Source organism: Capra hircus, chromosome 2 (assembly GCF_001704415.2).
Source record: "Capra hircus breed San Clemente chromosome 2, ASM170441v1, whole genome shotgun sequence".
Lineage (NCBI taxonomy): Eukaryota > Metazoa > Chordata > Mammalia > Artiodactyla > Bovidae > Capra > Capra hircus.
In genome coordinates, this window is record NC_030809.1 from 80,308,624 (window position 1) to 80,334,770 (window position 26,147).

The 26,147-nt window shown below is 39.5% G+C and overlaps 1 protein-coding gene across 1 annotated transcript in view; it reads right to left on the reverse strand.

The window, feature by feature from the left end:
- Positions 1 to 26,147, reverse strand: part of LRP1B (LDL receptor related protein 1B) — a 2,198,408-nt gene that overhangs the window by 863,251 nt on the left and 1,309,010 nt on the right. The window contains 2 exon segments of the mRNA XM_018062463.1: positions 3,158 to 3,319; positions 4,472 to 4,552. Of these exon segments, the coding sequence (XP_017917952.1) occupies positions 3,158 to 3,319; positions 4,472 to 4,552 (243 nt within the window).

The following is a 26,147-nucleotide window of genomic DNA, read 5'->3' on the forward strand; positions in this document are numbered from 1 at the left end:
TTCTAGTTAAAATGTTATTGCTGTATGAATTTTTGACAGGCTAACAATGTTTCTGTGATATTTCCAACATGATTTCTAATTCATGAACATCTCCTGTGGCTAATCAAATTTTGCAGAGTTACCCATGCAAATAACAAGATCAGGTCGCCCATGGATTTGCTGGGAGCCATGGTCATGATCTCCCTCCTTTATTTACTTCCACTCCAGAGGGTCAATCAGTTGTAATACCTCAACATTTAATAGGGGATGATAACCAGCCTTTGGAAACAAATTTGATGTGAAAATAAAAGGAAAATTATGCCTTTCTTAATTCTTTTTTTCCTTCTTTGGGGATGGGCTTGGGGTTTCATCAATTTAGAAGTTGGAGGGGATTAAACCAACCAGTAATGCTGAAGAAGCTGAAGTTGAACAGTTCTATGAAGACCTACAAGACATTTTAGAACTAACACCCAAAAAAGATGTCCTTTTCATTATAAGGGACTGGAATATTAAAGTAGGAAATCAAGAAACACCTGGAGTGACAGGCAAACTTGGCCTTGGAGTACAGAATGAAGCAGGGCAAAGGCTAATAGAGTTTTGCCAAGAAAATGCACTGGTCATAGCAAATAACCTTTTCCAACAATACAAGAGAAGGCTCTACAACACATGGACATCACCAGATGGTCAACACTGAAATCAGATTGATTATATTCTTCACAGCCAAAGATAGAGACACTCTATACAGTCAACAAAAACAAGACCAAGATCTGACTGTGGCTCAGATCATGAACTCCTTATTGCCAAATTCAGACTTAAATTGGAGAAAGGAGGGAAAACCACTGGACCATTCAGGTACGACATAAATCAAATCCCTTATGATTTTACAGTGGAAGTGAGAAATAGATTTAAGGGCCTACATCTGATAGAGTGCCTGATGAACTATGGACTGAGGTTCATGACATTGTACAGGAGAGAGGGATCAAGACCATCCCCATGGAAAAGAAATGCAAAAAAGCAAAATGGCTGTCTGGGGAGGCCTTACAAATAGCTGTGAAAAGAAGAGAAGTGAAAAGCAAAGGAGAATAGGAAAGATATAAGCATCTGAATGCAAAGTTCCAAAGAATAGCAAGGAGAGATAAGAAAGCCTTCCTCAGTGATCAGTGCAAAGAAATAGAGGAAAAGAACAGAATGGGAAAGACTAGAGATCTCTTCAAGAAAATTAGAGATACCAAGGGACTATTTCATGCAAAGATGGACTTGATAAAAGGCAGAAATGGTATGGAACTAACAGAAGCAGAAGATATTAAGAAGAGGTGGCAAGAATACACAGAACTGTACAAAAAAGATCTCCATGACCCAGATAATCACGATGATGTGATCACTCACCTAGAGCCAGACATCCTCGAATGTGAAGACAAATGGGCCTTAGAAAGCATCACTATGAACAAAGCTAGTGGAGGTGATGGAATTCCAGTTGAGCTATTTCAAATCCTGAAAGATGATACTGTGAAAGTGCTTCGCTCAATATGCCAGCAAACTGGAAAACTCAGCAGTCGCCACAGGACTGGAAAAGGTCAGTTTTCATTCCAATCCCAAAGAAAGGCAATGACGAAGAATGCTCAAAGTATTGCACAAATGCATTCATCTCACATGCTAGTAAAGTAATGCTCAAAATTCTCCAAGCCAAGGCTTCAGCAATACATGAATTGTGAACTTCCTGATGTTCAAGCTGGTTTTCAAAAAGGCAGAGGAACCAGAGATCAAATTGCCAACATCCGCTGGATCATGGAAAGAGCAAGAGAGTTCCAGAAAAACATCTATTTCTGCTTGATTGACTATGCCAAAGCCTTTGACTGTGTGGATCACAGTAAACTGGAAAATTCTGAGAGTGATGGGAATACCAGACCACCTGACCTTCCTCTTGAGAAACCTCTATGCAGGTCAGGAAGCAACAGTTAGAACTGGACATGGAACAACAGACTGGTTCCAAATAGGAAAAGGAGTACGTCAAGGTTGTATATTGTCACCCTGCTTATTTAACTTATATGCAGAGTACATCATGAGAAAGGCTGGGCTGGATGAAGCACAAGCTGGAATCAAGATTGCCGGGAGAAATATCAATAACCTCAGATATGCAGATGACACCACCCTTATGGCAGAAAGTGAAGAGGAGCTAAGGAGCCTCTTGATGAAAGTGAAAGAGGAGAGTGAAAAAGTTGGTGTAAAGCTCAATATTCAGAAAATGAAGATCATGGCATCCGGTCCCATCACTTCATGGGAAATAGATGGGGAAACAGTGGAAACAGCATCAGACTTTATTTTGGGGGGCTCCAAAATCACTGTAGATGGTGATTGCAGCCATGAAACTTAAAGACTCTTATTCCTTGGAAGGAAAGTTATGACCAACCTAGATAGCATATTCAAAAGCAAAGACATTACTTTGCCAACAAAGGTCCATCTAGTCAAGCCTATGGTATTTCCAGTGGTCATGTATGGATGTGAGATTTGGACTGTGAAGAAAGCTGAGCACTAAAGAATTGATGCTTTTGAACTGTGGTGTTGGAGAAGACTCTTGAGAGTCCCTTGGACTGCAAGGAGATCCAACCAGTCCATCCTAAAGGAGATCAGTCTTGTGTGTTCTTTGGAAGGACTGATGCTGAAGCTGAAACTCCAATACTTTGGCCACCTCATGCAAAGAGTTGACTCACTGGAAAAGACTCTGATGCCAGGAGGGATTGGGGGCAGGAGGAGAAGGGGACAACAGAGGATGAGATGGCTGGATGGCATCACCGACTTGATGGACATAAGTTTAAGTGAACTCCGGGAGTTGGTGATGGACAGAGAGGCCTGGCGTGCTGCGATTCATGGGGTTGCAAAGAGTCGGACATGACTGAGTGACTGAACTGAACTGATATAAAGCATCAAATTAAAGTAAAGCATCTAATAAAATAGGAAGTAAAGATCACTAAGCTGGTATCAAAGTATAAGAAAGAATAAAGATTGAGAAACCAGGTAAAAGAAAGGAAAAAGAGATCAACAAATGATTTTATACAGTTCCACTTACAATTTTTTATGTGATAAGAAATTTTTTTTTCTGTAATTTCACTCTAAAATACTCCAAATATTATATATCAATTTAAAATTGATATTGAGTTTTGTAGATTTACAAATTACTAACCTTCTCTGGTGCAATTGATTTCATCACTGAAGTCTCCACAGTCATTGTCACCATCACAGGCCCAATGGCCTGGGATACATCTGCCACTGGAACAACTGAACTGGTTATCAAAGCAGGAATGTACACAGCCAACCTCATCACTCCCATCTCCACAGTCATCATCTGGAAAGAAGCATTAACAACCAGGTGGTGAAAAATTATCCGTGGAGAAACATTTTTTTATGAAATACTTAGCATTTATTTTTGGTATTGAGTGCTTTCTTCTATTATTGAAAAAAGGAATGATAAATCAATCATCAACATTTCCCATGAGCAGTGGGAAAATTATTTCCATTTTTATATTGCTTTGTTTCTGATTGAATGCCAACCACTAAATTAAAGGGGAAAACATCCTTCACTTTGGATCTTGAAGCTTAATTTCTATTTCACTCAGAAATGACTAACCACTGACTGGATTAAACTATACAACATGAAATAATTATGAAGTGGGGAAGACAATGGTGATTGTAGGAATTTCCTGAAATGATACAGCTTGTGATATAATTATTGTTGGAAAATTACTATTTAGACCTATAACATCTATGCCCTAGTGTTTATAACTGTCTTTAATTCAGGTCCCTTTTCTCCATTCTCCCACATGAGGGCTCACTCTGTACCCTTACACTGCTGGTTCTTAAGTATATATTTATATCAGGAAATTGTTGGTATGCTATCATTAGCAATGATTTATATTCTGTAATAACAATTGCTGCAGGAGGGAACCAAGAGGAATGTGAAGGGAAAACAGATTAAACTCAAACCAATGGCTGAGGTTGCATCAATTTATGTATAATTCATTTACCGTATTTGGCATAATTTAACATAATGATAGAACTGAGTGAAGAAAAAATACCGTTTGTACATAAAAAGCCAAGGTGACAGAGCTGAGATCATCTGGGTCTTACATAATAATTTATAAACTACTCCATCCTCACATTACAGAGCATTTTACATCAATGCTTTGAGGAACCTGAATTGTCCAGGATATTTTCTCAATTGTTCCTTTCATATCTTGTTTGTTGACTTAGACTAGATCCAGCATAATATCTGAAAACAAATCCCCATCATAGATAGCCCCAAGGGATGGCTATTGAGCTCCATTGCCCTTAAGGCTAATCCCCATTGACAGGCCAGCTGCCCTCTCACCACTTGTCTCAGCCATTTTGCTGGACTTGGCAAAATTCTCTTACAAACCACCTCTGAAAGAAGTGAAGTTGCACAGACAGCCAGGCCTCCAATCAAATCAGTGCAGTCTAGTGAACATTTGGTACTTGCCAGAGTCGCAGTGCCACTTGCTGCTAATGCATCTTCCACTTTTGCATATAAACTGAGTTAGTGGTTCACAAGTTGGGAATTCTGTGAAAGATATAAAAACATCCAATAGGAAAGATGTTACTGATTATGTCTGACATCTCTTCATTTTTCTTGCAGTATGATTAATCTAAACAGTCCTTCATCAAGTGATTTTCCCTTATTTTAGTCACAGAAATATACTCCTACAAAAGTTATTTAAAGTATGCATGTCCTGTGTCCAAAAAATGCTGAACTTTGCAAACTTCTGACTTTTCTTCACTCAGTTCTATCATTATGTTAATATGTTATTGTGTTTGACTTTATTTGTTTCCTATTTGCTAATGTGATCAGAGCTCTATCCCTCTCTTCCACACAATCCACAGAGGAAATATTAGATAAGCAAATAAAGTGATCATAACTATTTGAGGACACAGGATATGCATAATTTTAGTATCTTTTATAGGAATACATTTCAGTAACTAAAAGCCAAAGAAAATCACATGATGAAGGACTGTTTAGATTCATTATACTGCAAGAAAAATGAAAATATGTCAATTCTGCCACATCAAGGAACTCAACCTTCTCTCAGTGAAGAACAGCTGTATAGAGCTCTATACTACTGCACTGAAAAGTGACATATGTGTTTTAAATCAGGCTTCTCTGGTAGCTCAGCTGGTAAAGAATCTGCATGCAATGCAGGAGACCCTGGTTAGATTCTTGGGTTGGAAAGATCCTCTGGAAAAGGGATAAGTTACAAGCCTTTTTTTGAACATAGACAGCTGAAGTAGAAAAGTTAAATCAAACTTTGCCTGAATGATGTCAATATCTTGAGAGTAAGGAAACAAACACAAACAAAAAACTCAGTTTAGTTGCCATCATACATGTTAGGTAGTTAGAATAGGAATAAGGAGTCCAAAGTGGTGATGGTTAAAAGACAAAGAAGGGAAAAGCCTGCGAAAATAGAACAAAGGAAGGTCTGAGGCAGAGTGAGAACCTCAGGTGAAACAAACAGCCCTCCAGTCTAGCCCAATTTACATAGGGCAGGCTCAGGGGGAGGAGAGAAAACATACAAAAAGAGGGCCTCTCTTCTCTTAACGTCCTTTGGGTCAGCATGCCCTCATACCTCAAGGATGTATTTTCTTTTACTTTCTAAATAAAATGGAGCTGTAACACGGAGCTGTAACACTGGCCTGACTAAGGGCTGTAATGCTGGTCCGTACGTCACTTCAAATTTTTGTTGTGACAAGACAGAACCGGGGAAATTACACACTCCCCTGACATCTATAGTGCCATTTGTCGGATTTAATCTGGCTGAAACAACCTCCTCTCACCCCCACAAAGAGGAAGCCATGCACAGCAGGGGTCTAACTCTGCGAAAGACAAGACGCTCTTGTGGTGGAAGCTGAACAGGAAGAAAACCCAGCACCGGGGAAGTGACAAGCAGCCCAGTAGAGGAAACTGGGACAGCAAAAAACAAACTCAGCAGAAAGCTCACGTGCGCTCACGTGGCTCAGTCTCAGATTCCAGAAGACCTCCAGTTAAGGTAGGAGGTCCTCATGCTGATGGCTGAAAGAACATATGCCTAACAAAATCTTAATTCCTTTACAATCTCTCATTTCCTGCAGCGGGTGCAACTGAGGGACTCTGGCAGGGGCTACTCCTCAGTGTGTCCCAAAGGCTCCACTATCTGCTGGGCCCCAGTAGCCATTGCCCAAGCAGGTGGGGGTTCTGTGCCAAGGATCAGCCCAATGAAAACTGTTAGCACAGGTGAGATATTTAGCAGATTTTCTGGCAGGTTATGAAGGGAATTCCTCAGTGTTTTTTTACCACTGCTTTTTCCTCCTGTCTTTCAGCTCTTTTCCCCCCAGGCCTCGAGCCTAGCCAAAATCCATTGTGCCTGGCTTCAGGACCTAATGAAGCTCAGGATCTGATGTCTCATTGCAAAAATTCAGTTAGAGACACAAAGATAGGTAAGAGGTGGATTTGTTCCTATTCAGAGAGAAGCACACTCCACAGGGTGTGGGCCATCACAGAGGAGAGTGCAGTAGCCGTGGAATGTGATGTGGCTATTTTCTGCCAGCTAGGTGAACTTATATGCTAATGAGTGGGAGGATCTCCCAACCATTGGGGAACCAACCACTCCTCTGTCTTTTGACAGTGACTTGGAACTGTCTTGCCACCTCTGGGTGTGTCATTTAGCTTGCAGAATGGGAATCAAGGTTTATTTGAATTTGACTTGTTATCATGGACCCATTTAATTTTAATTGGTTTTATGTTATGCCCTTGGGACACCCAGAAAGTAGCTAGTCCTTGGGAGGGCAATATTGTATAATATCCAATATCTCAAGATAATTCAGGCCTTCATCTTCTATGTTTGCTACAACATGTGCAACAACAGCTATTTCTCAGTGGACCCGCTAGGGCAAGTGACAGGCACAGAGTGCCTGCTGGAAGTTCATCTGCTGGCATCCCTTCAAGGGCAATTGCGCTTCCAGGGATAATGTTTGCCACTTTGGGAGTTAGCCCTGCAGGCCATTTGGGCCTAAACCCTTACCACCCTTTTCCTAAAGTTACAAACATACCCCTGGATCAAATCTCCACTCCACTTTTATGGAACACGTGGTCTGTTGCCTCTTATCAATTTGTTCTTAAGCCAATTACTAACTCCTAAAACCAGGACCCTGCACCCTTGTAGACAACACTGCTCCATCCCACTTATTAAAATATCTTAATGCTCCTAACAGGACCAGGTAACCCACTCCTTTGTCGTTATTTCTGTTATTACCTAAAGTGGGCCTATGACAATGAAATGTTTACCATTGGAGACACCCTAACCTGCTCTTATGGAGGAGTAGAGGAAGAAATCAGTGACTTACATTCCCTTAGAGCAGTAAGAGGATAAGGCTTATGGCTGCTTTACCAGGTTCACAGTCTCAGGGCACAGGCCTGGATTGCTTTACATTGTGATATCTATTCCCATCTGCGGTGAACAAGCTGCCAATGAGTTAAAATTGCAAACCTTTAGTCCTACTCAGCACTGGTCACACTGGAGACCTTGGGGATGCCCAGCTCCAATCTGGGGATCCCAGGAGGTTGACCTGACTTGACCTGCCTAGGAATCTGGTCCTCAGAATGTTGTCATGCCTCAACCTACTCAGGTATCTGCCAGTCCAGGAGTCCCAGGGGGTCGACATGCCTTGACCTATCCAGGGACCCAACTCTTGGGAGGCCGACCTGCCTCAACCTGCCTGGTAATTTGATCTCCAGGAGGCTGTCACACCTTAGCTTGGCTGGGGATCTGCACCCTGACCCAGGGACACCTGGCTCTCAGGTTGTAACAGTACTGGGTAGGATAAGTCTCAAAAAGACTCACCCCTAAGGAAGTCCACCCATGGAAACTGAAGGAGGCCTATTATTTTTTTCTTGTTTCTTCCCCACCCCCCCGTCATGACTGTCTTTCAGATGGGAAATAACCAATCCACTTCCTGGCAGACACCCTTGAGATGCATCCTTGATAACTGGAATCTGTTTAATCCTCTAACCCTAAAGAGAAGTCACTTAAAATTCTTTTGTGCCACTGTTGGCCACGGTATCCTCTGGGGGACAAGGAACACTGGCCTGGGGATGGGAATTTAAATTATAATACCATCCTGCAGCTAGACTTATTCTGCAAAAAAACAAGGGAATGTCCAGATTTTCTTCCAAATAAGAGATATGAAGGAACTCTGTCTTAAGTACAGGATTGTTGTATGCCCTAAAAGTGAGCCTATTAGACAAATGGTGTTAGGCACAGGTAACTAAGAGAATGAACCTTCACGTGAAGGCTCACTTCCCATGGCTCCTGAGTTGCCAGTGCTCCTTCCTCATACCCAAACATACTCCCATATCTGGGAACACCCCTCCACAAAAGCCAACTCAAGTATGTCCCTTAGTCGAAATGAGGAGAAATCAGACCAACCTAGGTCCATAAGCCATTCTCCCTCTTAGAACTAAGACCTTGGAAGCTATACAGATGACACAGGCAAATATATAGATACATTCCAATACATTACAATGGCCTTTGACTTGATGTGAAAGGACATCATGGTCATATTTAGCCAAACTTTATCTGACCCTGGGGGCTTCCCTGGTGGCTTGGATGGTAAAGTGTCTACCTGCAATGCAGCAGACTTGGGTTTGATCCCTGGGTCAGAAATATCCCCTGGAGAAAGAAATGGCAACCCACTCCAGTACCCTTGCCTGGAAAATTCTATGGATGGAGGAGCCTTGTAGGCTGCCATCCATGGGGTGGCGAAGAGTCTGACAGGACTGAGCGACTTCACTTTCTTTCTTTCTATCTGACCCTGAGCATGCTAGGGTCTTAAAGGAAGCCCAAAGGTATGCTACGGGGCTTCACATGTCAAGTGATAAATTCCCAGTAGGGAAAACTGCAGTCCCCTCTGCTGGGAGCCAGCACGAGGAGTCCCACCCATGGCAAATGTCATGAGGTTAAAGGGCCCGGCAGGCAAAGGCGAGTCAGACCTTAAGGGAGCCTCGCTGGATCTGCTCATGCATCTGCCCCAAAACCAGATTCTGCCTGCTTTACTGTGTTATGCTTTCCACCTACTCTTTTGACATTAACAGGGGGCTGTCCCCCTACCACCTTTTTCTGGAAAGAGTTAATTTAGAACTTTTAGATAATAAGTCTCCTGGGCATAATAAGAGTGTTTCAATCCAAAAACCCCTCTGATGGCTTTCTAGCCTGCCTGCTGGACTCTTACAGCTGCACATGTGATTGTTTGTGGCCTCCTGACCGCAAGGGGCACAGGAAGCTTAAAACATCCTAGGAATGTAGGGGCTTCCAAGGAGTCAAAATCATTAGAGTAGGACTGATTAAGGGTTTCATTTGTTGAGCCAATACTTGCTGCCAAGTTTTCATATCTTTTATTTGTTGATATAGTTGGTATGTAGAAAAAACAGGTAGTAGCCCTGGTATTAGCAACATTAGATCCTTGAGTTAAGTACTTTCTTTGTTATAACCCACTGCACTTTTGTTCTACAGGAATATAACTTTATTTAGTACTTTGAGGCTGATGCAGATTAAAGAAAAAACACTTCAAGGGAAAAAGAGTTTTCTGGTTGATAGACATTTATCTAGGAAAAGAGCCATAAAAATGTTAACAGGCCCCCTGGCCAGAAGATGATGTAAAACAACCTAAGACCTTTTGTATATGGGAAGGTATGCAAAAAGAAAACCTGGTCTCAATAAGGGTCAGGACTGCTGCCCCTGCATAACCTTGCATATTCCATTATTTCTTTATGTACAACTTGGGGTATATAAGCTGCTTTTGAAAATAAATTTGTGGGTCTGGCACTGATGCTTGGCTCCTCCATGTCATTATTTTCTCCCTTTTCTGGCTGAATTCCCATCTGGAGCACAGAGGCTCTCCATGTCTACTTATTTGCCCTGGCTTCTAAGACCCACGCGAGAGGGAGCCCAAGGTGGGGCACCCTCCGCTATTCAAGTGGGCGCCAGTGGCCTACGTAGATGGTGCAAGTTCCTTGTCTTGGAACTTTATTGGTCTCCTGTGTAAACCAAATTGTTCAGCCTCTTTTCTCCACTTATTTTCCTACTACACTATTCTTTCCTAATATCTCTATATTTCTAAATAAATAAGTTTTTCCTTGCTGACTCCATCCCCACTTCAAATTCCCTGGATCCACCAGGGCTGGACCCTGGCACCCCTCCTCAGATCCTAACTGGAATTATAATGATCCTGAGCACATCTGGGAAAGGGATCATTTTCTGATCTGTGTGAAGGCAGGACTGAAAACAGCCCAGTAAAAACTAATCAGCTATGCCTGGAACTCAGCAATAACTCAGGAGCCCAAGGAGAACCCTGTTGCCTTTCTGGAAAGGCTAAAAGAGGCCCTCCAAAAGTTTACCAACCTGGACCTAGACTTTTATGAGGGACAAGTGATTTTAAAAGACAAATTCCTGCCCCAATGCACATTAGACATCAAGATAAAGTTACAATAGCTACAGCAGCAGGACCCTGCTGCCTCTTTAGACGAGATGATCCTGACAGCCACCAGTACCTTTAGAAGAGAGAACAGAGGAGGGAGGCCAAGGCCCAGGAGAGGGAGAAAAGGAAAGAGACAAGGCATCCAGGGAAGCCCTATGGCAAACTCTGAGTCCTTGAAGGACAAGGCATGAGGCAAATATCTAATCTGTAGACAGATGGGACTTTGGGCCAACAAGTGTCCAAGTGACAGGTCCAAGTCTCCTAAAATAGCTTGCTACAAATATCATCAATTGGGACTTTGGGTGGAACTCTGCCCTCAAGAAACCAGAGCCTCAAGGTCAAGCACCAAGCCTTCCTTCATGATGGTCAACAGGACTGAAGCAGCCCACTCCAGCCAGGCCACCTGTCACAGACAACTATCACAGGGCTGGAGCCAAGGGTGCAACTGGATGTGGCAGAAACCTTGGACAAAACCTTTGTCCATTAGGACAAAACCCTGAGAGGGACTTTCAGAAGATCCTCTGACCAATCCTGAGGAAATTCTGTACACTGATGGTAGCAGCTTTGTCTTAGATGGAAAAAAGAAGAGCTGGATATGCAGTAATCTCCAATTTTGAGGCCACAGAGACTAAACCTTTGCCACCAGGTACTTCAGCCCAATTAGCTGAGTTCATAGCCCTGACTCAAACTTTAGAGCTAGGGAAAGGAAAAAGAGTAGCCATTTACACTGATTCCAACTATGCCTCTCTGGTGCTACATGCACATGCTGCTATTTGGAAAGAAAGAGGCCACTTGACCACCCGAGGGTCCCCAATCAAACATGGTGATCAAATCCTTAGGCTGTTGGAGACAGTGTATCTGCCTGCCGATGTTTCAGTCTCCCATTGTAAAGAACACCAAAAAGAGAGCATGGAAGTGGCATGAAGGAACCAAGCAGTTGATCAGGCAGCAAAGAGAGCAGCATTACAGAACAATGACTTAAGAGGGGTTGGCATATTAGTTCCACAGACTAATTTGCCAGAAACTCCTTCATATACTGAAGGTGAGACTCTTAAAGCTAAGGGTGAGGACTTTTAAGAAGATGATATGGGGTGGTTCCAAAAGGAGGAACTCCTTTTTTCTGCCTAGGAACCTCCAATGAAAGTTGGTTAACTTCTCACATGCCACCATTCATTTAGGGGAAAAGGCCCTCCAAAGATTACTAGAAAGGTCCTTCAGAGGAATAGGCCTCCAAACGACTATAAGGCAAATGGTCTTTGCTTGTTCCACCTGCCAATTAAACAACCCCCAAGAAGCTTGAAGACCCCAGCTGGCCCAGCCTGTCCAGCAACGTGGGATCTACCCAGGAGAGGACTGGAAGATGGACTTCAACCAGATGCCAGTTTCTCAAGTGTATAAATACCTATTAGTCATGACAGATACATTCACAGGATGGATTGAAGGCTTTCCCTCCAAGACTGAGAAGGCTGAGGAGGTGGTAAAAAAAAAACTGCTCCATGAAATCATTCCAAAATTTGGTCTACCCAGGTCATTATAAAGTGACAATGGGACATCATTTACTTCTAAGGTCACCCAAGGGATCTCTAAAGCATTGGACATTACTTATTATCTCCATTGTGCCTGGAGGCCTCAGTCTTCAGGAAAAGTAGAAAGAGCCAACCAATTCTTAAAATCAGTGATAAAAAAGATAACCCAGGAGACCTCCCTAGGATGGAAGAAGGCTTTACAAATAGCTCTCCTCCACACTCATATTGCCCCTAAGGAACAGGTTGGTCTTAGTCCCTATGAGATGCTATATCAGAGACCTTTTGTTTATGTCGATGACCTCTTCTTAGATCCAGAGGCTCAGACCCTCCAGTCTTATACCATGGTCATTGGGAAATTCCAATAGGATATACACTTGTGGGGTGTCAACCAGGATCCAAAGATTCTAAGGAGTCACCACTATATGCTCCAGGGACTCAAGTCCTAATTAAAATCTAGAAAGATGGATCCCCAAAGGCTCAACTCCAGCCCACATGGAAGGGCCCCTACCCTGTAATACTTTCTACCCCCACAACAGTCAAGGTACCAAGACATGACTCCTGGATTCACTACTCACGAGTCAAGCCATGGAAGAAAACAGAAGAGGACACTCAATACACCTGTGAGCCTCTGGGAGATCTCAGACTACAAATGAGTCCCATTCTAATGAACACCCCCAAAATCAAGTTTCTGGGGCTAAGATTTCTCAGGACAGTTCTATAGAGCCAACACAGCTTGTCAGGGGTTGTACTCCAAAATAGACACAAGATAGATCTCCTGATCCCTGAACAAGGAGGGATTTGAGCCATCTTGAATGAGATGTGTTGTTTCTGGGTAAATACTTCCAGCTAAGTTAAAGAAAGTCTCACAGTCCTCAAGAAAATCATTCTAGACCCTACAGGACCTCAAAGAATGAGCTGGGGAGTTCTTGGGGTGGCTACAATCTCTCTTTGGGAGATCCTCCTGTTGATGGGAAATTTGGAGTTGGCTTCTGTATATTGTCACCCTGCTTAGTTAACTTATATGCAGAGTACATCATGAGAAATGCTGGACTGGAAGAAACACAAGCTGGAATCAAGATTGCCAGGAGAAATATCAATAACCTCAGATATACAGATGACACCACCCTTATGGCAGAAAGTGAAGAGGAACTAAAAAGCCTCTTGATGAAAGTGAAAGGGGAGAGTGAGAAAGTTGGCTTAAAGCTCAACATTCAGAAAACGAAGATCGTGGCATCCAGTCCCATCACTTCATGAAATAGATGGAGAAACAGTGGAAACAGTGTCAGACTTTATTTTGGGGGGCTCCAAAATCACTGCAGATGGTGATTGCAGATGGAAATTAAAAGACGCTTACTCCTTGGAAGAAAGGTTATGACCAACCTAGATAGCATATTCAAAAACAGAGACATTACTTTGCTGACTAAGGTCTGTCTAGTCAAGGCTATTCCCAGTGGTCATGTATGGATGTGAGATTTGGACTGTGAAGAAGGCTGAGCGCCGAAGAATTGATGCTTTTCAACTGTGGTGTTGGAAAAGACTCTTGAGAGTCCCTTGGATGCAAGGAGATCCAACCAGTCCATTCTGAAGGAGATCAGTCCTGGGATTTCTTTGGAAGGAATGATGCTAAAGCTGAAACTCCAGTACTTTAGCCACCTCATGCAAAGAGTTGACTCATTGGAAAAGACTTTGATGCTGGGAGGGATTAGGGGCAGGAGGAGAAGGGGACGACAGAGGATGAGATGGCTGGATCGCATCACTGACTCGATGGATGTGAGTCTGAGTGAATTCTGGGAGTTGGTGATGGACAGGGAGGCTTGGCGTGCTGTGATTCATGGGGTCACAAAGAGTCAGACACAACTGAGCAACTGAACTGAACTGAACTGAATGCCCCTAATAATCCCTGTTATTACCATGTTGATGCTGCTTATGATTGCTCCATGTATTATCAATTGTCTAAACCATTTTTTTCTCTGCCCAGGTCAACAAGCTAAGACATGCAGTGCCAGTTCAACAAGGATATATAAAACTACAGCCAACCATGAAAATATCACTAACTCTTAGATGGACACTGTTATAAGGACTCTGAGGCTTGAGAATAGCAAGCAGGGGAGGCCCAATGCCCCTCGCTGTTGTCCCAGTTCAGCAGGAAGTAGCCAGAGAAACCTTGATTCCCTATTCCCAAAGAATTGGGCCTCCTATCTCTTAAGGGGGGAATGTTAGGTAGTTAGAGTAGGAAAAAGGAGTCCAAAATGGTGGTGGCTAAAAGACAAGAAAGGGGAAAGCCCTTGAAAATAGAACAAAGGAAGGTCCAAGGACCAGAGTAAGAACTTTGGGTGAAACAAACAGCCCTCCTTGCTGGCCCAGTTTACCTACAGCAGCCTCAGGGGGAAGAGAGAAAACATAAAAAGTGGGGCTTCTCTTCTCTTCGCATTTTTTGGGTAGGCATGCCCTCATGCCTCTAGGATGTATTTTCCTTTACTTTCTAAATTGAACTGAGCTGTAACACGGAGCTGTAATACTGGTCCATCCAAGGGTTGTAATGCTGGTTCATCCATCACTTCAAATTTTTGTTGTGATGAGACAGAACCGAGGAAATTACACACTCCCCTGACAATACAGTTATATAGATTTTAAACATGTGAATTCTAAACTTAAAAAAAAAAATTCCCTGGAAATCAACAACAGCAAAACATAAGATTTCAAAATAAAATTTTACTTAATCAAATCAAAGACCTTGTTTACTAACAGGTAACTACAATGACATACCCATAACAATAAACATTGAAAAAGCAAATGCCGGGAGCCAGCATGGGAAATCCCGCTTGTGACAAAGGTCATGAGGAAGGGGGCCTGACAAAATGCAAAGGCGGGATCAGGCCTCAGGGCCCCTGATTTTTTCGAGCATCTACCCCCAGAACCAAAATTTGTCTGCTTTTCTGTATTATGCCTTTCACCAACTCCTCTGACGTTAACAGGGGGCTGTCTTCCCATCACCTTTTTCTGGAAAAAGTTAATTTAGAGCTTTTAGATAATAAGTCTCCTGGACATAATAAGAGTGTTTTAATCCAAAAACCCCTCTGATGGCTTTCTAGCCTGCCTGCCGGACTCTTACAGCTGTGCATGTGATTGTTTGCAGCCTCCCATGAGAGACATAGGAAGCTTAAAACATCCTAAAAATGTAGGGGCTTCTGAGGAGTCAAAATCATTAGAATAGGACTGGTTAAGGGTTTCATTGTTGAGCCAATACTTGCTGCCAAGTTTTCACATCTTTTATTTGTTGATATAGTTGGTATGTAAAAAAAACAGGTAGTAGCCCTAGTATTAACAACATTAGATCTTTAAGTTAAGTACTTTCTTTGTTATAACCCACTGCACCTTTGTTCTACAAAGATGCAACTTTATTTAGTGCTTTAAAGGTGATGCAGATTAAAGAAAAACACTTCAGAGGAAATGAAATTAACATACATTAAAGAAGAGAGCCATAAAGTGTTAACAGGCCTCTTGGCCATAAGATAATGTAAATCACCTGAGACCTTTTGTATATGGAAAGATATGCAAAAAGAAAGCCTGGTATCGATAAGGGTCAGGACTGCTGCCCCTGCATGACTCTGTATCTTCCATTATGTAAAACTTAGGGTATATAAACACCTTTTGAGAATAAAGTTATGGGGAATTGCACAAGCTTGGCCTCCCCCGTGTCGACTCTTTCTCTCTCTTTCTCCTTCTCTCCCCCTCTCTTTTTCAGGCTGATCCCTTGGAACACAGAGGCTCTCCGTGTCTACTTATTTGCCCGGGCTTCTAAGACCCATGCAAGAGGGAGCCCAAGGCGGGACACCCTGCGCTATTCAAGCAGGCAACTGTGGCCTAACGTAGACAGTGCAAGTTTCTTGTCTTAAGACGTTATTAGCTTTCTGTGTAAACCAAGCCTCTCTTCTCCTCTATTTTTTCACTACATTATTCTTCCCTAATCTCTCTTTAAATTTCTAATTAATCTCTCTTTCATCGCCAACTCCATCCCTGCTTCGAATTACCCTAGATCCACCGGGACTAGACCCCTACAAGCAAAGCATAGAATTAGCACAGGAAACAATTCTAAAAAGAGATGGTCAGCCAATTCAAAGGATTAATTAATTCAGCAGACAATTTTGTCAAAATAAGATCAGATAATCAGGACTGATTACAAGAAAGAAATAAGGTAGTAATAATAAGAGAAAAGATGATTGTAAACAGTTCATCCAAGGAATTCAAAGAAGCGTACTAATATTTCCCAAGATAAAAATTTTCATATCATGAAAGTAATTCATGCAGAGTTAACATGATTTACTCAATATCAGACCTTTTATCTCCCAAGACAATATTCATGGAATCATAAATCCTCACACACACAACTTACTCAATAGACATTAAAAAAAAAAAGAAAAAGAGGCATGAAAAAACCTCCTTCAATTCACTGGTGTAAAGACAGAAAAAAATGACATAGAGATAGATCTGTGGCCTACATTCTTTACTATTTTTCCCTGACAGCAGTAGCCAAAGTCATTTTGTGGCAAATACTTGGTTTTCTCTCTAAGACAATTGACTTAGAATCATAACCTGCATCTGAAGGCTGGGGGACCATCAATATTTTCACATTTTATTCTTTAGCTTGTCTCAGAGCTACCAATGTGACAGAATTGGACTCAGGCTGCCCAAAATCCTTCAGCCAATCTATTCACCTCTTATCTAGCTACACAATTCTGTATCAATCTATAGCTTTACTCCTGGAATTTAGAAAAAAAATGCATGAATAATAACAATAGATTTTTGTGCTTGAAAAACAAAGAAATAAGAAAATGTTTGATTATATAAGACTATTTTACTCCTAAAGAAACTGAAATCATGAATGTTAGGCTTGCCTAAATCTATGTATACCTCCTTAATGGAAATTAGGTTCTTAGAATTAAGTTCATCAAACTCTCCATCTACCACTCTTTCTATAAAATCCTACTACCAATATTTTACCTTATTTTAACTTATTATCCATGAATGTACCTAAACTGTTACTTTACTCTCCCCATAATTTCCATATATCTGAAATATAAAAGTTACGTTATTTCTCATAAATTGTTTCATTATATAAAGAGAATTCTTTGTGCCCAGTAGAAATGAGTCTCTAAATACTTTCAATTCTTTAGTATTTGGTTCACCAGTTTCCATACATACCAGCCAATATTTCATAATTCTATAAGAGTCCTTTGGATTGCAAGGAGATCCAACCAGTCCATTCTAAAGGAGATAAGTCCTGAGTGTTCATTGGAAGGACTGATGCTAAAGATGAAACTCCAATACTTTGGCCACCTCATGTGAAGAGTTGACTCATTGGAAAAGACTCTGATGCTGGGAGGGATTAGGGGCAGGAGGAGAAGGGGACAACAGAGGATGAGATGGCTGGATGGCATCACTGACTCGATGGACATGAGTTTAAGTGAACTCCGGGAGTTGGTGATGGACAGGGAGGCCTGGCATGCTGAACTTCATGGGGTCGCAAAGAGTTGGACATGACTGAGCGACTGAACTGAATTGAACTGAATATCAAAAATACCAATTATTTTGAATTTTGATATTTCTTTAAAATCTGAGACACTATCAACTCTTAGTTTATTCATAAGTGAATTATAGCAAGATTTACTTGATCATTTTTGTCACACTTTTTTAGGTCTATCTTTTTCCTTAAATTTTTAAACACAACCGTTTAAACAAAACACATTCTAGTGGGTAACAACTGAATTCTCGATCCCACACATGCATGGGGAGTTTTTATCCCTGCAACTCCCCTCTGTCATCATGCCCTCTGGTCTGTTGGATAAGGCTTATCTTACCCACCGCGCCATCTCAGTTGGCCCAACAGTTCCCTGCACTGCAACATTTATGAGAAGATTTGAATGGTGTTTACCATTGGCCCTCATATGGCCTTGCTCTCTTTATGGGACTTGGGCCTTTTTGGCAGTCATGCTTCCCAGGTTGCCCCTCCAGGCCTACTCTGAGTCTTTTTTTTTTTTTTTTTTCTTTCTTTTTTAAGAGGACTTCACAAAGTACTCCTGATAGTAATTCTTCCAAAAAGTTGCCATTGAGCATTTTCTCAGTACTAACAAAATATACTTTAGGAAATGAGAATTTTAAATGACATTACTATAATTCCTATAGAACTTTGCATTTTCCTTTTAAAACCATGACAATTTAAAGTTAAAAGTCTATGTCAACATGTAGTTTTTGGCAAATCACTAGTAACTAGAATGAAAAGGAAAAGTGAAAAGTGAAAGTGAAGTCGCTCAGTCATGTCTGACTCTTTGCAACCCCATGGACAGTAGCCTACCAGGCTCCGTGGTACATGGGATTTTCCAGGCAAGAATACTGGAGTGGGCTGCCATTTCCTTCTCCAGGGGATCTTCCCAACCCAGGGATCGAACCTGGGTTTCCTGCATTGTAGACAGACGCTTTACCATCTGAGCCACTAGGGAAGCAAAACACAAGCAAATTAATTTTGCATGGTCATATCAAAGGCCTTTTTTGTATATTATCCCAGAAATAATATTTCAAATCTAAATCAGAGGCTAAAATATTCACCCTTGTTCTTAAAATTATGAAATGATAAGTTTTGGAGACTGAACTCTATTATGTAGCTGTTGCTGCTAAGTCGCTTCAGTCGTGTCCGACTCTGTGCGACCCCATAGATGGCAGCCCACCAGGCTCCCCCATCCCTGGGATTCTCCAAGCAAGAACACTGGAGTGGGTTGCCATTTCCTTCTCCAACCTATGAAAGTGAAAAATGAAAGTGAAGTCGCTCAGTCGTGTCCGACTCTTAGTGACCCCATGGACTGCAGCCTATCAGGCTCCTCCATCCATGGGATTTTCCAGGCAAGAGTACTAGAGTGGGGTGCCATTGCCTTCTCCAATTATGTAGCTAGAACTAGGAAAAGAGAGACAGCCAGGGTGATCAGCAGTGATACAGACTACAAGTGATAGCCATGTTTAATACTGGTAAACTATCCAGTGACAACATAAATTGCTATTATTTGTTAAATAATGTCGGGAAAGTGGTGGCTTCCTAATAGATCTTGTTAACATGGATCCTTGACTACTAGCTTCTTTACTTAAGAAATTACATAAAAGCAATTTCTTTGTGTGAATTTACCTTTGAGTATCCATCGTGGTACTGGCATAATGCTTAAAATGGAAAGTATTATAAAAGTGAACACATTTTTACTAAATTTTATGATTACAGAAGCCATGTCTAGATATATGAATTTTAAAATAAGTGTTACTTTTTTAAACCAAAAAACATGATCAGAGCCTAAATATGATTCAAGATAGAAGTAAAAAGGAGGCAGATCCAGTGTTTAATTCTCTACCTTCCAATGCAGGGGGCACAGGTTCAACCCCATATCTGAGAACTAAGATCCCACATGCCATGTGGTGCAGCCAAAAAAATAAAAATAGAAAAGCAGTAAAAAGGAAGCAATAACTGATACACAGAGATAAAAGACTATATCAAAAGTCATCTACAAAGCAACTGAAGAAATACTCTGACATATGAGAAAGTACTCAAAAAAGAAATGACAATGACCAAAGCATAATTTAATCAATATTTCTAAGAAAGATCTTTCAATCTGAAAAAATGATGAAAATTCATTTATCTTTAAAGGATCAATATGAATATTGTAAAAAAATATGCTTTTTTCATTAGATAAATAAGTGTTTAATGTTTAGAAGATGTGGAGTAGACATGAATAGAGACTTTAAATGAAGTATGACTGTAAGTTATGGTAAAACAAGTAAGCAACTATATGCAGACTGTAAGATATGATGACAATTAATTTTTAAATAATGTTACATCTTTAGGCATAATTGGTTAATTCACATTTTAAAATCTCTTTTCTATGAAATTTGAAATATATTAACCAACATCATAAATTTTATTAGGAAAAAATGAATTCCTCAAGGCATTTGGAAACTTCTGAAATTTGGTATACAGGCATACATCAGAGATATTGCAGGCTTGGTCTCAGAAAACATCAAAAAAACTGCATTTTCAATAAAGTGAGCCACTAAATATTTTAATTTTTTGATGAACATAAAGGTTATGTTCAACTATACTTGTGTAACATTATGTCTAGAAAACATACATACCTTAATTAATAAATACTTTATTGCTAAAAATGCTATCATCTGACAGCACAAGGTTCCCACAAGTTTTCAATTTGTTAAAAAAAAGTATCTGGAAAGTGCAATAAAGCAAAACACAATTAAATGAGATACACCATCAGTTTGGAAATTTTCCCTGTGACTTTAAGATTCTATCCAGTTCTTAGATTCTAATTTTAAAAAGCAGCCAAAAGAAGCATCTGGAAATTAGTTTCCAAAAGGTAAAAACTTCCAAAATGAGTAAAATAATTGAAAATTCAATGTATTTTCACTAAGAAAATGAGTCATGCCTCTTATGCTCACAGTAAATATATGTACACGTGTAAGTAAATACAACATATGCATTTGTGTAAGAAATTAATAAATAAGAATCTCAGTTAAGTAGATTTGGGAGATATGAAGGGGGGAGTTCTCATACCCTGGGATGATAGCTGAGCCCAACAGGAAAAAAAAGACTCCTTTGTCAACTTCCCTTTCCCCTCTTTAAAAGTTCTCCTTCCCTTGTGAGGCTTTGCATGTGGCTCACCATGGTTGCAGACCCTGAATTGCAATACTCCTCTGATTCCGAAGAAACTCCTCTTTCCTGGAGAAATATCTTCCAGTCTATTTGCTTTATGTCAATATTTGAATACAGTGCACATGTGTTAAACAACTACAGTTTCTTTTTGACTTATTACTTATATAATATTTGGTTACATCATCTCTCTTGCAATTATGACTGAAGTTATAGGACAGATACGCAAATTCCACAGAGAAAAAAAAGGTGGGAAGTAGAAGAAAGCATAGGGTAACTCATTTAAAAAAATAATAATAAAGGTATTAATTTAATGGAGACTTGGAAAAAGCAAAGTTACTAATGATTCAATTTTGTTTTCTTATTGGTAAATCACACAGGCTCTCTGGTCACAGACTCTTGGTTTGTAACGTGGTATCCTGGGTCCCTTAAGTCCATAAGGTCAAGAAGTCAGAAGAAATGTCATCTGGCATTGCATGACACTCTAAAATAACTTAATGTAGAACAAATAGAGTTTCTCACCTGAATAATTCCTAGGATTATCACAGCATTCCAATAAAACACAGTAAATGAATTTCAGAAAAATGAAAGAACTAATAAAGAAACGTTAAAATTATCTTGGGCTTTTCTCTGCCTAATAATGCAGTCAACTGTACAAAACATTTTAGGAAGACTTTCACCAAAGAGATTCTAATACAATGTAGATCTCCTCTCTTTTTCACTAATGTTGTAAAACACTGATTTCATAGCTCGGTGTCCTATAATTAGCATCTGATGGTGATAAGAAATGAGGTACAACGACAATACACATTTTTCCCCTAAAAAATAAACATTTAAAAAACAAATCTAACATTTTCCCTGTCCTTCAATATTAGTATTACTTTAAAAATTGAAAATAGAACCTAATATTTTGTTTTGTTTCTGGATACTTGTTCTGTTAAAATATTATTATGAATTATTATATTTGATAAAGTCTTAAAAGTTACACAGTGTCTTTTCTTTCTTGACTTTGCATAAGTATTATTTGACTTTGGATCTTCCTTGAGACATAAATTACAGGACTCTTAGAAACACTACCTGATTAACTCAGAAAAAGAAACATTAAACCAAAGTGGCTTACATTTTAACATGTTGAAATTATAGCACAGAAAAGAAAACTATATTTTATTTCTATAGTTACTTCAACCCCATAGAATATATAATATGGATTAATGGGCTGTTAAAAAATATTCTATTGTTGCAGGTAGTATGTTCAATTTATCTATTTTTCACCTAAAATTTATTGCCAGGTTATATGTATGCTATGTGTAAGTGGCAACAATTTTCTTTTTCTTTCAAGGGTAATCATGGTTGGTGTGGTACTTACATTTATCCACTATACACAGCTTAGACAGATGTGTCCTAGTGAGGTAGAGTTCAGATGAAATTTATATTTCTTTCCTGTCTCTAACCTAGGAATTGTCCTACTTATTCCTCCTTTTGTTCCCCATATAAATATTTCTAAATAATTTATTATTTAAGTCTCAAAATACAGTTATTACAGGTTCATTTGGGAGCATGTATTACATATTCTATATATATATACATATGAATTTGACTATGACTAAGTGTGTGGAAAATTCATAGAAGATTCAAGTTAAAATAATGACAAGGTAAGAATAATATAGGAGCCCATGGTTAGAAAGTGTTAATTTCTCAGTCATGTCTGAATCTTTGTGACACCATAGACTGTAGCCCACCAGGTTCCTCTGCCCATGGAATTCTCCAGGCAAGAATACTGGAGTAGAAAGCCATTCCATTCTCCAGGGGATCTTCCTGACCTAGTGATCAAACCCAGGCTTCCAGCATGGCAGGCATATTCTTTACCATCTGAGCCACTTAGGGAGGCCCTGATGTTAATCTAAATATGATGAAGACTATAATACATTATACATTATTATTTATTGAGAAGAGGCACTAAGCAGGCCACATTAACACACTACTTACACTCTACTCAACAGCTCTGCAATTGTCATTACCAACTCAAATTTTCAGAAGAAAACAGTATGACTTGCCTGAGGACACACTCATTACCAACTAGTGTCAGAGTAAAATCCTAATGCTTATCTGATTCCAAAATTAAATTGTTTTTCACTATACCATTCTGCTTATACCTATGTCCTTAAAAGAATCATAGCATAAAAATATTGAGCGAAAGATATGAAAATTTTATTCTTCTTTCTGGGTTTATATCTTCCATTTATACTCCAATCCTAATTTTTATCTACTCTAACGCTTATAATTATAGTTATGGAAAATAATACTTTTTAAAATTATAGCGATTGTAGGACCATATCCTCTGAGAAAATATACATTTCTATATACCAATGCTAGTTGTAGCTCCAGAGAATTGGTGTTTTGATAAGACAAATTTCAAAAGATCCAATCAACACACTTTAGAAAAAATTATAAGAGAATAGGGTGCCACAAATTGTCTTTATTTTACTACTCTTTCATTGTTGTTACATAAAAACCTCATATCTCACATATAATGCCAAGTATAAAGAACATAAACATTACAGGCAGGTGAATCCTGAATTCAGTTTTTGTATTATCACTAATTAATGTGTGATATCGGGCAGTTACTTACCTCTGATCTCTGGTTCCTATTCTGTGAAACAGAGTAGAAAACTACTGTGAAAGTATTTACCCATTCAATATATTTTACTAAACACTGTATAAGAGAGTTCTAGACCTTAGAGATATATCACCCAGAAAGAACGAATGTATGAATGAATCAAACAGTACTAGGCACTGGGGATACAGAATTAGCATTCTCTTATCTCAGAGTACTTACAATCTGATAGGAAAAATATTTGTAATTTAATTAAACAAGTGCCTTGATTAACCTCTGATAAGTGCTATGATATGGGCAGTAGCAGGTGTTATTTCAACACACAACAGAAGCATCTAATCTTAGATATGGTTCCCCAGAGGAGTGATGTACAAGTTGATACAAATAACAGGTTCAGGTTAAATCAGACAAACAGGAGGGAAAGGGGTGCTTTTAGAATGTTCCAGAAAGATGGCATTTCTGAAAGCCCAGAAGTCAGAGTACATAAAATATATGAGAAACTGCAAGAACTTCAGAATGGCTGCAATAAGGTGTAAGACAGAAGTAGTGGAATTTTAGGAGCTATAAACAGGCTTGAGAGACAGATTCAGAAATGATCCCCATTGATATAATAAAGACTTGGAAGTCAAAGGGACACCCAGGGAGTATATAAAGAATGAGACTGAGAACAAGAAAAGAAATATTGAATAGTTCTGGCAATGTGATAGACACAAGAGAAATGCTAGATAAAGTAGCAACCAAACATTTTAACACATAGGTGAATGTGTAAAAAAATAACACAAATTTTCAAAACCCAGAAATGAGAATGGTACAGAAAACAAGATCAGGTAGTGAACTATAACTGCTGGGACTGTGTGTGTGTGTGCGCGCGCGTGTGTGTGTGTGTGACTTTGCTTGGAAAAGCAATAGAAGAATGATAGAATTATAATTTACATGTTTGAGGATTAATGTCAGCTTCACATAGGTGATAATTCTTTAATTCCACAAAGGCATTTATCCTAGTGTAGATCCAGTATCAGAGGTTAAAATTACGCAGAAGGGTGCATGAGATGACATTCCTCTTAGTACAAGGAGATGTCTTAGCTTGGACTGTAAGTGAAAAAAAAATATAGTCTTCCCTGTACATGTATGGAGACTATATCATAACTTCTAGTTTCTACAGTTGAGGAAACATCAACCTCAAAAGCTCAAGGTAAAAATTAATCCAGGGCACATAACATTTCTAAGAATTCTCAGGGTGTTTAACGCAGCCGATCTGAAGACAAGTCCTAAGGACTTCATAGGGCCAAAAATAATAATAATAATAATAATAAAATAGTCTCAAAGTTCAAAAATCACAAAAAAAACACAAAAATTAAAAAGGTGAAAGAAAAAAATCTGGTGAGAGAAATTCAACAGATGCAGCAAATGGCAGAAATACATCTACAAGCTCTACACATATTTTAAAAATACCTGACAGAAATGAGATTGAAATATGATAGGTACTATAAAGTAGGGAAGTCAAAATTTAATTAAAGGAGAAAGACAAATTGTTTAAATGCAAAGTCATTCTGAGAAAAAAAGTAGGGGGACTTGAAAAAGAATCAAATAGAATATTTAGAAATGAAAACTAGAGCATTGAACTTTCAAAATGCATCAGTTCAGTCGCTCAGTCATGTCCAACTCTTTGGAACCCCGTTGACTGCAGCACACCAGGCCTTTCCATCCATCACCAATTCCTGGGGCTTGCTCAAACTCATGTCCATTGAGTTGGTGATCCCATCCAACCATCTCATCCTCTGTTGTCCCCTTCTCCTCCTGCCTTCAATCTTTCCCAGAATCAGGGTCTTTTCCAATGAGTCAGTTCTTTGCATAAGGTGGCCAAAGTATTGGAGCTTCAGATTCAGCATCATTCCTTCCAATGAATATTCAGCATTGATTTCCTTTAGGATTGACTGGTTTGATCTCCTTTCAGCCCATGGATTCTCAAGAGTCTTCTCCAACACCACAGTTCAAAAGCATCAAGTCTTTGGTGCTCAGCTTTCTTTATAGTCCAACTCTCCCATCCATATATGACTACTGGAAAAACCATAGCTTTGACTAGACAGACTTTGGTTAGCAAATTAATCTCTCTGCTTTGTGTGTGTGTGTGTGTGTGTGTGTGTGTGTGTGTGTGTGTGTGTGTGTTTGTCTCTGCTTTTTTATGCTGTCTATGTTGGTCATAGCTTTTCTTCCAAGGAGCAAGTGTCTTTTAATTTCATGGCTGCAGTCACCATCTGCAGTGATTTTGGAGCCCAAGAAAATAAAGTCCGTTACTATTTCAATTATTTCCTCATCTACTTGCCATGAAGTGATGGGACCAGATGCCATGATCTTAGTTTTCTGAATGTTGAGCTTTAAGCCAACTTTTTCACTCTCCTCTTTCACTTTCATCAAGAAGGTCTTTAGTTCTTCTTTGCTTTCTGCCATTGCATATCTGAGTTTATTGATGTTTCTCCCAGAAAATGTTAAATTACAAATTCATACATTTGAAGGAACAATTATTAAACTGGAATACAAGTCTGAAGAGATCTCCTAGGTTTCAGTTCAAAAATAATGTAAGAAGGGATCAAGAATCATGAAGAATAGACTAAAATGATCAAGCATTAACCTAATAGTTCCAAAAATATGGAAGAGAGAAAATGGAGATTAGATATTGTTCAAAAGGAAACTTCTTCTCTAGAATTTCCCAGAATTTATGAGAGATATGACTTTAGATATAAAAAGCACAATCTATATTCAGATAATTAAAAAGAATTGTATATATAGAAACACTGTAGTAAAACAGCAAATACCAAGA